Here is a 13,438-nt window from a genome sequence, read left to right as displayed (position 1 = left end):
TCCAAACTCAGAGGCAGTAAACCTCTGAATACCAATGCTGGGAGGCAAATTTGGGGAAGGCCTTGGCCTCTATGCCTTGTTTGTTTGGCTTCTCAAAGCAACTAGTTGGTCAGTAAGAGACGGGATGCTGGACTAGATGGGCCACTGATCTGATCCAGCAGGGCTGTCCTTATGCTCCTCTGTTCACTATTGCACAACAAAACAGGAAACTCTCAGTTTGAGTGCCAGCTGGAGCCAGTATCAGCAAGGGTGCTTGAAGCCCAAAGAGAGAGACCCTGAAACTAATGAGCAAGCCAACAGGAGAGCCTCCCTTTCTAGGGCTTGGCAGGTGCCCTGAACTTGGAGCACCAGTCTAGTTGCCAAGCCAAAAGGTTCTTCCTGACATTTTGAGAAGTGGCTTTTGAGGAAGGATGGATGGCATTGGAATGAACAGGTGCCATGTTGACTCTGAGGAGCAGGACCCCCTAGGATGCTTTTCATCAACTCTGCGCTTGTTGATACAATAGTCAGACCCTGTGTTTGTTCCGACACCTCTGCTGCAATCAAGAATCAGCATTTCAGGCTGCCTGCAATCAAGAATGAGCAGGCCGTGGAAGGGCGTTGAAAACGATCCATTTGCAGGATTCCTCCGGGCTGCAAATATAGCTTTGTGTGGGCAGTGAGGGCCCGTTCCAAAGTTCTGAGGTTTATTAGCAAGGGTTGAGGTGGAGTGCTGGAAGAGTGAGGGAGAAAAATGTAAGGAAGGAGGAGAAAGAGGACGTCTTGTTTGGTAACCCCGTGTAAGTCACATAGCAGCTTTCTTGGGCATGAATCACGATCTGAAAAAGACGGAAGTGGAGCCTGATGAGTTTCTTGTTTCTTTCAAACTCTATCTTTGTCATCTCCTTGACTCCAAACGTAAGGCCCGTGTGAGTGGCATCTCACTAATAGGAGCTGATGTGTTTTCGACGGAACTCCGTAATGGGCCCTGAAAGATCTGAGAGCCCTCACTTCCTCTGCTCCGCTGCTCTGGCAACTCAAAAAACAACTTCTGAAGTGTATAATTGCTATTTCACACCATTGAGAAGCAAAATTTTGTGGAACTAAATAAGTTAGAAAGACCGAAAGAAAGGTTAAGTCGAATTTTGAACATCTAAGGCTGTACTTTTCCGTCAACAGTGTGCTAGGTGCTCTTTTAGCCAAAAAGCTTCATGAGCTTTACGCTCAATGATAAGTTGAGTGACATTACTCCCACACAGTCTGTCACCTTAAAACTGGTAAAGAAAGGTTAGAATGTTTTTTCAACACATTTTTTATTTTTTCGGGGGGGGGGGGGAGCCAGTATTTCTGCCATCTTAAAATTACCTGCGTTCTGGTTTTGTCTTTGAAAATCATGTTGTGTGGGTGGGGGTGGTGCTCTCTTAACCATCGAAGCACAAAAATTGGAATATATGTTGTTTGTTTTGGTAAAGAACTGGGAAGAAACATAACCACAAACCTCCTAGGCCTATAGAGATCCAGCAGTATGGCCGTGGGGCCTGTAAAACAGAGCTCTTCCACCAGGTCTTTGGTTGAGGCCAGGATTAAGATCTAGACCCCCCCTCCCTCAGGCTGCACTATACCATCTTGCGGCCTCCTTCAAAGGTGATTTTTGGTTCTTGGCTGAGCCACACTTGGCTCTAGACTACAGCCGCAGTATGCAGATCCGTGTGTGAAACTGGTACCCAAGAGGCCTTAAGGCGGCTTCCTGCCTCCACAAACTGAAAGCGGCCCATGGATCAATCGTGAAAGTCACTGTCTCTTTCCAAAAAACATTGCCCTTCCTAAATTCGTCAACAACAAAAAAATTAAATTAAAAGACAGAGTAAATGCTGAACGAGGGCTTCCAAGGAAGAAAGCTCCCTGCTTCTGTTTTCCAAATTAAAAAAATAATACATTTCAAAGCGGCCGAGTGAAAAAGCCATTTGGGGCCATCTGTGCCCCATTTACTGCGCAAGGACTTTCCATCCATTCTCATTAGGCAGGCCTCCAGAATGTGGGCGGAGGGGCATGGCCCCTGCAGCTGCCCTTCGTGCTCAGCTAAGGAGCGCCATATGGACATCCCTAATGTATGTTAACAGGCAAAGGGAGGATAAATTGAAAGAATAATGGCCCATCCTTGGTGTGGCAGCCACGATGAGGCAGACTTCAGCACCGATTTATCAGAGGCAATTTCTGATCATTACGATGCTGTTAAGAAATGCCTAACAGACAAGCAGGAGAGATTAATCTGGTGCCGATAAAAGTGATGGGGCTTTTCTCTCTCTCTGGAGTAATCTCTCTTCATCTTGTGTCTGATAGGATATGGCCTTCTACCTCTTCTTCTCTTTGTAGGGACATCTCCTTAAAGGTTTGTAGATCAGAGTAGGAGGACTTTTTCTGCATGCAGAAGATCCCTCCCCCCAAAATGTCCCTAATTTCCTCCCTGAAGCTCCCCTTTTCCCAAGAAACAGTATTTTGAAGAGCTCAGTGGGCTGCTGATAGGAGTGGTGGGAAGGCAGAAAAGTTCCCTTCCACTCCCTGAAGTGCCTTCAGATACTGGAAAATGTATTCTGGATTCAACCAAATATATTGTATTTCTAAACCCCTCCTTACAGTCAAAAACTGACTCCTAGATTAGCTCAAAAACCTAATAAAATGACAAAGTTCAATAAATTTACTGTCCTAATTATACGAAATCCAATTGCTAAAAATTATGACAATCCATAATCTCTGACAGTCTTTGGCTATGTAAATTATTCTGGCTTGTTTTCTCTTTTTTTGGGTTTTCCTAACTACATGAGCCAAGGACAGGAAGTAGGAGGGGCGGTGAAGGGAGAGAGGGCTTCAGCAGATAATCCAATTGACACAGGTGTCTTCCATCCAGAAAACCATAGCTGAAAACTGAGGAGGCTTTTCCCCAAGGGGGTTTCTCTGCATGGCATGTCTAGTTTTTGCCAGTCGTAGCACTGCTCCCATTAATATGGGGAGAGGTTTCTTACCCCTTGATAAGATGAAATTTACTGGCGGTTTCATTCTTTGATGTTGGTTCCGCTAGAGGACCCGGGGGCAAACCCAGAAGCCGCGGTGATATCCCACCCGTACTAACAATCTTTGTTTTTGTCATTCAAAGAAAGCCAGCCTCTGGCACTTATGGCTGCAGTGCTAATATAGAAACCAACCTGTGTCCAATTGAGTGCATTGGAACTAGGGTTTTTGGAAGTGACAGCGTGAATCCCCTCTGTGGGATCTTTGTCTATATTCGGGGGTGGGGGAGAAGGAACCTAGTTTCTTGTGCATTGCGTCCTGGTTGGAATCCAGACTGACATCACTGTAGTACAAGCACTGCCTGCCTGTGTGCCACCCCCACCCCCACCCTCCCAGTCCCCTGGTCTCTCTTCTCATCAGATGGGAAGGAAGTCCCCTTTGTTGACTAAAGTTTCAGGCACATGAAGGAAAACCCATATATTGCCTGCATAGTCTGTAGACTTGCAAATAAGTAGGTTACTGTCAAGGGACCAGAGGACCAACCGCCTGTGATATGCTTTCCATCTACTTTCCGATTCATCAGCTATACCCGGCAGTTTTGAATCTGCTTCAGTTCCAATGAACAAAATTCAGAGGCTGTCTATAGTCCTGTATGCTGCGTGTGAAGCTACTTGAAAAATCAGTTTAGAGACCCATAATTTAGAGGCAGGAAGACTGACACATGGTTAACCGAAATAGATGCAAGGGTCTTTCTCTTTGCCTTAAATGTCTGCCTGAATCTCTCTTATCTTCCAAGGCAATTTAGAGAATACAAATTTTCTCTTCATCTAGTCTGAAAAAGCAGAGGAAAGAGAGCAGAGGGGCCATTCCCCCCTCTCTCGCCCACTCTTGACTGTGTCTCTCCTTCCAATCTGCTCAGGACTTATATATACGCAAGTTTCTGTATAAGAACCAGCTTTTCTTCTAAAGTCAGCTGCAAGGAGCTGCTTCCTTTCCATGCAGATGAGGCTTAGCTTCCAACATCCCCACTCCCCCGGCCTCATGAGCAATTCAGCCAACGCAACCCCTTGAGGTTCCCCCCCTCTCTTGCAAAGGGCACGTTCCCCTTTGGTGTCTTGCTCTTTGTCAGACTACGTTTTTGATGCCTCGTTTCCTGCCAAAGATTCCGGCTGTGTGGCTCGTCTCTCTCTCTCCAGAGTCTGCTGGAGTCTCGCATTTGGTTCACCCCCAGTTATCTGCAGGAATCCATCCCGGCATGCCGGAGGCGAAGATAGGATGTGCACACGCCTTTGACTGGGGCTGCTGGATCATTGGGCAAGAGAAATTAATGTTCAGCGTGTTCTCTTTATTCGTGGCAACAGCCAAGTGTTGGACACAGCCCAAGGGCACATCTGCGGGAGAAAGATAGGGGTCCCACTTACAGCCATTGCTGCACAGTTTCTGTCCGTTTCTCTGCGTTTCTGAGAACAAGGCAGCTTCCTTTGAAGGAGAGATTGGAAACACACATCTTCTGAAACATGGAGCTGGATAGTCTTTCACCTGCTATGGGGTCCTCGTCTCTTGAAACTGCAGACCCAGGGTCTTCACTCAGCGCCACCAGCTGGACGAAGCGGAGAACAGCAAGCAGCTGACTGGGCAGGCCCCGCTACGGAGTCAGGTGAGCAATGAGAACCAACCAGCTCTTAGCCTATTCCTCACCTTGAGTCAGAGCTGCTTGTTGAAATCTGAGTGTCCCTTGTGCTCATGAAGGGGCCTTATACTGGGTCACCCTATCAGGGCTAGTACTGTCAACTTAGACTGGCAGCTGCTGTCCAGGGTCTCAGGCAGACATCTTTCCCATCCCCTCCTGCTTGGTCCTTTCAACTGGAGATGCCAGGGGTTGAACCTGAGACCTTCTGCACACCAAGCAGAAGCTCTTCCACTGAGCCATGGCACCTCCTGGCTAACATAGTCTTTGATATGCTCCTACTAACCACTTCCTGCATTCTTATTTTGTGTAGCACTTTTCCTCTTTTGCTTCCTACTCCTGTTGTGGCAAATGCCTATCACTGTTTCAACCATCTGACCACCTACTATGGGAGGTCTTGAATCCATGACCTTCTAGGAACTAAACTGGACTCTTCTCTCCACCTTCTGCCACATTAGTTAAACTTGACTGTGAACCAGAGACCTGCCTAAAATTCAGAGAGAGAGTTCTAATTTTCAGAAGTAGCTCAAGTTTGCTGAGGCTTCCTAAGAACTCCAGAGCATGCAAAATTGGTTAAAGACTTTTTTGCTTTGCTTAGCCTCCCTGCAATAATAGCTATTTTGCTTTGTTTAGCATAGCCCTAATTCTGATATTGCGTGTTAGTGTGTTTTTATTGAACTATTTTGTATTGTTAAGTCCTGTTTTTAATTGTTGTACCAATTGAATGTTCTTGTGTGCTGCCCTGGGGACCCTGAGGGGGGTGAAAAAGTGGTGCACATAAAAAGGTTTTAGATTTTTAAAAAATCACACCCAGTTGCTCTTACGCTGGCACGTGGTTGGGGTTGGGCGCGTACCAGAGCCCAGGTGCTGTCAGGGAGCCTGCCCTCAACACCCACTTCCCTCTTTCCTGCTGTGACCTCCTGGGTGTCCTTTGTAGCAGGATTCCAGATGTGGCTACATGTGATTGGCTAATTGCCTTAATGATTTATAACCAGAGAGAGAGAGGACATTGTTTGCTTTGAGACAGTGATGCTTCCACACGTGATAAATAATGCAGTTTCGGTGATGACTTCTTCATATGTATATGTCTCCAATGAGGGTTGCTCTAGCTTTGACTCCCTTGTAATGAGCAGGAGAGGGGGCAAGGCTCAGTACTTAGAGCATCTGCTTGGCATGCAGAAGGTCCCCAGTTCAATCCCCGGCATCTCCAGGTAAAAGGGCCAGGCAGTAAGAGATGTGAAAGGCCAGAGATCCCCGGGAGCAGCTGCCTGTCTGAGAAGACAAGACTGACCTCAATGGACTGAGGGTCTGATCCAGTGTCAGGCAGTCTCGTGGGTCATATCTGTTCAACAGGGGGCTGGGCTAGATGGCCTGTATGGCCTCTTGCATTTCTGTGACTCTGACCTGTCTGGATGTGCAGATGGGAGGTCTAGTCCCAGATTACAGCCCCACCCCCCAAGACCTTTCGCCACACATGAGACCACGCAGGGAGGCTGTGTCCCAAGGTGCCTCTAGGCCATGCTTTATTTGCAAATGGAACCAGAATACAACCAACATTTGAAGCACGGGACGAGAGAAAGTCAACACAGATAGGCAGATGCTATTTTACACTGGCAGACAGGGGTCGTTATATCCTAAAGAAATCAGAGAAGGGGAGACAAAGAACGAGGAGGAAAGCTGCCCACTCTTAAGCTGCCCCAGAGCTGTCCCTTTAATGGCAGTTTGACTCTGCAGCAACAAGCAGGTGTCCCATGCAGTTAGTCCCATGCAGGAAAAGCTCCTCCTGCTGATGTCTGCACAGCAAACCTCTATTAAAGGCACAGGCTGGGGAGGACTGTTTTTCTGGTCATCAGTCGACCCTACATCAGAGGGCCCCACGTCCAAAGGCAGCAAAGGGCTGGCACAGGGAAGGGCAGGAAGTGGTGCTAGCAAGCAGTAAATGTTTTCCAGTAGAAGTTCGTGCAGGGAGCTTTGCGGTCCCGCTGGCCAGCCTGGGATTGCTGCTCGTCCCCCAGCTCATCTTCCAGTGGATTGTCCGAATTTACGGAAACCGTGGTGTCATGGTGCCTCTCCACCTCGTCCAGCAGGTTTGCCAACATTTTGAGGATCAGGCCTTTCCGGGCTTTGAGTTGTTCCTGTGGTGGGAGAGGGAGAGAGACAGAAGGGGGTGAGGTTGTCTCCCTCACTAGACAGTGGTTCCTGGTGTGCATGGGCATGCCAAGCAGCTGCCTAGTGTAGGTAGGATTGCTCCCAGGACAACAAGAAACGGTCCTTCTCTCTTGTCATTTTCACAGACGAGAGAATTGAAGCAAGTTTTTCTTCTCTTACTCCTGTAATGACTGGCAACGCCTAGGAAGTCCCCTCCCAGACTGTCCAAACTTACCGAGCGCTCTCCTTTAAAAGGAGCAACAACACGTACATCAGGCATATTTAGAGCCTAGATCTCCTGGCTGTGAATCAAAACCTCTTTTTTCTTTCTTGTAATAAAATTTTTGAAACCCTTCTTTAAAGGTAACCCTTTGTCCAGGTTGGTTCTAGTATTATGATTACAAAACTCATGTTGTTTCTATCTAACTACTCATTTTTGTTCCCTACAAATCCTCATCAAAACCAAAAATTTCTAGTGATGAAGTAGTCTAAACTTGCTTTTTTGTGTGAAACTGGTTTGAATATATCAAAAAGAGAACCCCAAATTTCCAAATGTCAGGTGATTTACATCAGTTCCGATTTGCCTAGCCACATTCCCACAAGGTTCAGAGAACATCAGTTTTTCTGATTCTTGCTTCTGTCTCCTGGGTCTATTTTCTTTCAATTCAGAATTGCATTGTACAAAGTCAGTGTGAATTTATCTGGGTGAGACACACACTTGTCAGTTGAAGTAATAAGCATGAAGGAGAGAGATCACCTCCCAGGATATTGCCTACGTAAATTTTTTTTTAACATATTGCAGTACTCCTTCTGAGGCCCCCCCCCCTCTTTTCTGTCTGGTCCGCCCCAGGAGCATTTGGCAGTAGACCAGGTTTTGTGGCTTTTATTAAATGTTTGGAACACAGAAATAATTGCTACTGAGCCACTTCAGTTTGCCTCTTGCCTTGCCACAAGTCAGCTATTATACGATGACATGCTCCACAATCATAGTTTGTCCCTAAACCCCCACAGAGATGGTTTGATGTGGGCTACAGCCTGGACTGCCAACTTTTAAACTGGTCCCCCTGGCTCCCCCTTTAATATCAGTTTGATCCATGGTGGCGAGAAAATGATATTTTTTACCCTTCATGTCATGAAGAGCATCCATTTTTCCTTTCCACTTGTTAAACCTCTATTGAAAAGGCAGGATTGCCCCCCCCCCAGTCAAAACAATCATTTGGATTTTAATCGGTTTCAGCAAATACGACTCCATTCAGCTAAGATTCCTGTGCCTTTGCAACCTTCAACGACAGGCAGTTTTCTTAACATTGCACCCCTACTCTGATGTAGAGCTGGACCTGTTAGATTTCTGCACATTGTCTACCCGTTACCCGGAAGTGATGTGCCTGGCCATAACAGCCCTAACTGTGGATGATAGCTTAAAACTGGATTTTGAAGATATACTGCAGTGATACATTACAATACTCATGGTTTCCAGGCTTAGACCCCAGAAAGATTAGAAGCAATATATATGGCCACAAAACCCACCCCAATAATCACTGTAGCCCCAACATTTTACTTCTTCTCAGACTATATGACCAGGAATTCAGGTATGAAGGATGTGCCAGAGCCACAGATTGTCCCAAATAAAACAGTGAGGTCCAGAGACCATGCAGTTCGGAAGCAGGGGGGGGATTCTTTCCGGTCTAATAGATGGTCCTTGTCTTTCAAAAAACAAAAAACTTTTCTCACCTGTTTCTTCTTCTTCTCTTTCCCACCTTCTTTCTTGTCCTATTTCTCACATTGCCTCTTACCCATTAGTGTAAAAGACAGAACATTAATTCATAGGTTGAAAGTGAGTGGACATCACACACCCATTCTCAGCGCATCGTAAACTCCAGCAATCCTCCTTTCCTTCCTGCTCCTTTATTTACCTCACTCTTCCCTGTCTCTTTGCTCTTCTCTTTCTCCTCTTCGCTCAGAACGCTGTCCCTGTCTTCCTTTTGCCACTGTCTTTATGCCTCTTTAGCTTTTCTTTTTGTTTAAAAAGCCCCTTTTGTGCACGACCCCTTGCCAGCCAGCAACTCCATCCTCATTGTTAAAGTCCCCGAAGGCTTAAAACCCAGTGAGGACATCCCACCACCCTCTGTAGCAATTCCTGAAGCGTTGCCGTTCTTTTTGACTCACCCTACTGCTCCGAACCAAAAACTTGTCCTCTCCTGGCAGGTCCCATGCCCTCACGCTCCAGACCACCAGCAGCACTACGACGAGGCTGGCCACCAGCTGCATGATGAACAGAGCTCTTTGGAGGATGCGTTGCTGCTCCTTGGTCCAATTCTTTCTCAGAAGGTGGCTGCAGCTCTTTTTATAAAGCCCTCCCGGAAGAGTGCCAAGTGACGCACAGTGTCGAGCAGTCTCACAGGCCAATGACTCCTGTCAGCAGAAGGATGCTGGAGGAGGGAGAGAACCCTGAAATCCCCCCTCCCCAAAAACTGGCAAGCCCGAGGGACTGAGATAAATGAAAGGTGGAGGAGGACGGTAACTGCAGACTGTGCCACATTGTTCTTCCAGTGAGTTCAGACCACACTCAGGTGTGAAACCAGGGCTCTGAGCTCGGGGGGGGGGGGGTTATGGTTGCTTCCCTGGGGATTAGTGCTAGCTGTGAGCTGCTTTGGATCCCCAAGTGGAAAGGACAATAAATAAATAGATATTAAACATTCTGTATGAAGATAGTTCTCTTTCCAACTGTTTCTTTTCCTGTGAGGTAGGCCATGGCCTGACACTGGTTCTCCGTTTGGCTTGTATTTTGCAGGGGTGATGTTCTGTTTTGCCCGGGGCAAAGAAAAGGGGGGGGAGCTGACAAAGTCTCATGAAACCCGTTGGGATGTAGAATCCCCTATAAGAGGATGCTCTGACTTGCTACAAAGGGCTTCCTATAAACAAATAAGTTGCTCATGCTAAAAATAGCCCATGTCGATCAATCAATGGCACTTCCATCGGTTAATCTGCCAATGGCTTTATATCATGCCGTCCCTCTCCCCCAAAGCCACGGTGGGCTTGGGCTGCCGGAATCTTGAGAGCCCCCTGAGAGAGAAGATTGCCTGGTGCCTGTTCGCCAGCCTACGTGTTCCTGGCTGGGAGGTATCTTATTAAAACACTCCTGTGCTTCAGTTCTGGATATTAAGTATGTAAATTTAAGTTAAAAGATTCCTCAGCTAGGCTAAACGTTATAAAAGGAGTGCGTCTAGGAGCAGGGCTCTTGCATGTAAATTGCTGTTCTGAAGAAAATCGTTCTCTTTGGTGACTGCAATGTAAAATTGGAAAAAGACAATAACCCCGGAGGTCTTGAACTGAGTGGCGATTGTGTAAGATAGCTTCCGTAAGACACAGCAACAGCACACGGGCCCCGCCCACACAAAAGCATTTATGTAACCGACTTTATAAAGTCCTTTAAACAGCTGATTGCAACACACACTATGGAACTCTGCAAGTTTAATGATAAAAATAAACAACAAATTTTAATAAACAAAAACAAGCTTTAAAGGATAAATAATAAATAAGCCTATCAGAAAATTTGAAAATAACACACTAACATCAAATCCACTTTAAGTTCTAAGTCAGAACGGCAATAACGTGGAACGAATAAAAACTTCACGAGTTCCTCGCATCTGATAAATGACATCAGATTGGCCCAGACCTTCCCAGTGAAGCAAAAACAATGTGCAGCCCGAAGGCATGTGAACTTTCCTCTCTCCAAATCAATTCTTAACGCATTAAGGACACCCACCCGGCTTGGACCAGACCTCTCTTTGGATGGATGGTCTTTGGCAAGAAATTGGTGTTTCTCAGTCACTGTGCCAATGTTGCGGTACAGCCTGCCAAAGGATATGTGAGAGGAGGTTCTCTTTATGGGCAATTAGAAGCTCCCCTCAACCCTCGATGGCTCAAAAGGCACTTAGTCAGCTGCCAGGGCGTAGTTTAACGGGGGTTTGTTCTGACGAGGGTTAGGATTGCTTAGGGGAAATGTTTTACAGGATGCAAGTCACCTGGGGCTCCCAGAAAGGCAGCATATAAAAATGTGAAGTAATAATAATAAAACAATCCCAAGAAGCCGAAAGTCTTCTATAGAATATATTATTCGTGGTCATGGAGGATAAGTCATCCTAGCCCCTGAGGCAAGATTTTCCCCAGGCAGGAACTGTTTCTCATCTGGAAAGGAAAAGTCAGCTGCCCTCAGCTGGAAGCAGAGCAGCCACTTCATGCGCCTGTATTGCGCAAGGCGGGAAGGTTATGACATTTTTAATAAGATTAATATTGTGCAGAATCTGTGTGCATAACAGGAAAAGAGCCAAAGAGAGTCCTGTACAAAAAAAGGAACCAATCTTTATTTTTTTGGTAGGACTTTGTGCTGAGAACTGCTCTGGAGACATAAAAGTGGTGAAGACTGTTCTAAGGGACGCCATAGTCAGTGGCAGGTTCATATATTTTCATGGAAAATGCACAATCTAATAGGCTGTGCAAGTTTGGGAAGCCCCCCAAAAGAAATCTGTCTTCCCCCGATTCAATCCCAATATCTCTAGTTCAAAGGAATCCAGGGATCTCAAGTGCCTCTAGTGAAGAGGATCCCAGGGAGCAAAGCTAAGAAGGACCCTTTGCTTGAGAGGTTGGCAGAGGAAGCCTACATACAAAGGCAGAGTGGGAAAGATCTGCACTTGGTGTGAGCTGTTCCAGGTGACCCAGTGGGAGAGCAGGGGCTTTGCAGTAGAGTTATACTGACATGACATTTTTTGTGACTTTTTGGTTTTGGGTTGCAGTCTGACTGCTTTTTTTTACTTTTTTCAGCATAACCCCGCGTTTGACTGCTAGAAGCCAATAGCAATACTATTCTGGTTGCCTAGCAACCTCAAGATGGCCCCCAAGATCTCAGAACATAATCTTGTTAAGTGGGCATTTGTATTTTAAAGCTGCAGATTTTACTTCTACTATTTTGGTTCTGTTTTGTTTTGTTTTGGGTTTTTTTATGGTTCTTGTGTGGCGTTTATTATCTATTTAAATCTTATCCTTCCCCCAAAGGAAGTCTGCATTGTATCATGCATCATTCTCCCTACATCCATTTTGGTTTTGTTAAAAACCCCAATGTGTGTATGTTTATGTTTCTCATTTTTCTGTGAATATGGGGCTTTCCTCAGGTTAGTAAAAAAAAACTCGCCTTGTCTGTCCATAGTGTTAGTGCGTGAATTTGTTATATTCGACATTATAGGGCACAGTTCAGAATTAGATGTAACAATTCTCATCCCGGAATGTAAAATCTCCCCTCTCGGATTCTTTGAGCTCTTGGGGTCTTTGAGCAGACTGATTTCTGCCCCTCTGGTGCCCACCTCACCCTGTCCTTTTTAACTGACACATCACTGCTCTGAATATTCTTGCCTTTATGGACCATGTTAAGGCTTCATCATGTTGACTTTTAGTGTTTCCTTTTGGATAATTTACAAAGTCATATATTTTTTTATGTAGCTGGTGAATCTCCTGATTAGGTGAATGCCTTGTCGTCTGTGGGTAGCTCAGGTTTGTGCCATCCAGTTTCCTATTAGATACAGTGCAGTTTGTCACATGCCTGTTCTTGTTTGGTTTCATACTACAATCTGCTAGAGCTGCAGATCCCAGTTACCCATCCCAGATGCCTTGACAAGGAAATGGTAGGTGTTTCAGGACCATGGAGAGTTCTGTCTCGTCCAAGGGTAGAGAGAGATGTTCTTGTTCCCAATATAATGTTGTTTTTCTGTCAGAGTAAGGAAATGTCCTTTCCTAAAACCTTCCTCTTGATCATTGTACTACAGTTGTCCTGCTAAGTCACAAACAGCCCTACCTGAGCTAGCAGAGGCATGACCTAACCATCCTGGACAACTTCGCCCCACTGAAGAGACGAAACCTTCAGGTAAGACCAATGTTTCATTCTCCCACAGTAATTTAGTGTGCATATTTCAGCAGCATTGCAGCAGAAGACCACGAGATGCCTGGAACTCTTTGAGCACTGACCACTTTCTCATTTTGCTTCTTGGAGGCCTCTTTACCTCCTTCCTTGGAGAACATTTTACTTCAGTTTCCTTTCCCTCATATTCTGTTGTTAGCCAAGCTTCTGTCATGGACCCCACACCCCAGCAATTTCTATATTGTCTCAGAAAGAGAATATTTTCACACAAAAGAAGATTACAGGTCAATAGATCTGATGCCATACAACTCTGAAACCACCAAGGGCAGTAGAAGGAAGTGGGGATGAGCTAGTAATTAAGAAACATTAGTTTCAAGGCTCCCCACCCTCCTTAGGAGATATTTGTTGGTCTTAAAGGTGCTACTGGACTCTGATTTTATTGTGCTTCCTTAGGAGATAGTTGAACATGCGGCCAGGTCTGTTGCTCTGAGATAAGGGTTAGCCAGGGATTGTGTGAGGAAACATTAATTTGCCTACCAGTGTTCCTTTCTGAGACAAAGGAATGGCAAAAAAGGATAATCAAGATTGCCATTTAACAGTTACTTGCCAGTCTGCAAATCCTGATTCTTTGTCATACAAAAGACCTAGTAATCAATCTCTCATTTGGATTATTGCAACCTCAGCAAAGCTTAGTTTTTCCTAATTTTAAA

General features: G+C 45.7%; 1 protein-coding gene, 1 long non-coding RNA gene and 1 other non-coding gene across 4 annotated transcripts in view; 1 reads left to right on the top strand and 2 right to left on the bottom strand.

Moving 5' to 3' along the window:
* The window catches only part of LOC143824345 (uncharacterized), a 37,742-nt gene that overhangs the window by 11,366 nt on the left and 12,938 nt on the right, over positions 1 to 13,438 (top strand). Inside the window, exons 5-7 of one of the 2 annotated variants that reach the window (XR_013226754.1) lie at positions 4,558 to 4,642; positions 9,026 to 9,369; positions 12,637 to 12,734. This is a non-coding gene — a long non-coding RNA (uncharacterized LOC143824345). The remainder of the gene's footprint in view (positions 1 to 4,557; positions 4,643 to 9,025; positions 9,370 to 12,636; positions 12,735 to 13,438) is intronic. The other variant, XR_013226753.1, reaches the window with a different exon arrangement.
* TRNAT-GGU (transfer RNA threonine (anticodon GGU)) lies at positions 4,850 to 4,924 on the bottom strand. The gene has a single exon. It is a non-coding gene; the product is annotated as a tRNA-Thr (tRNA).
* On the bottom strand, positions 6,214 to 9,119 carry LOC143824344 (somatostatin-2-like). Its single transcript, XM_077311532.1, has 2 exons — positions 8,987 to 9,119; positions 6,214 to 6,807 (listed from the first exon to the last, which is right to left on the bottom strand). The coding sequence occupies exons 1-2, from the start codon at positions 9,086 to 9,088 to the stop codon at positions 6,598 to 6,600; spliced, it is 312 nt and encodes a 103-aa protein (XP_077167647.1). The 5' UTR covers positions 9,089 to 9,119; the 3' UTR covers positions 6,214 to 6,597.

This window comes from Paroedura picta, chromosome 15, assembly GCF_049243985.1.
Source record: "Paroedura picta isolate Pp20150507F chromosome 15, Ppicta_v3.0, whole genome shotgun sequence".
In the NCBI taxonomy this organism is placed as follows: Eukaryota; Metazoa; Chordata; class Lepidosauria; order Squamata; family Gekkonidae; genus Paroedura; species Paroedura picta.
This window is presented reverse-complemented; position numbering and strand designations above follow the sequence as displayed.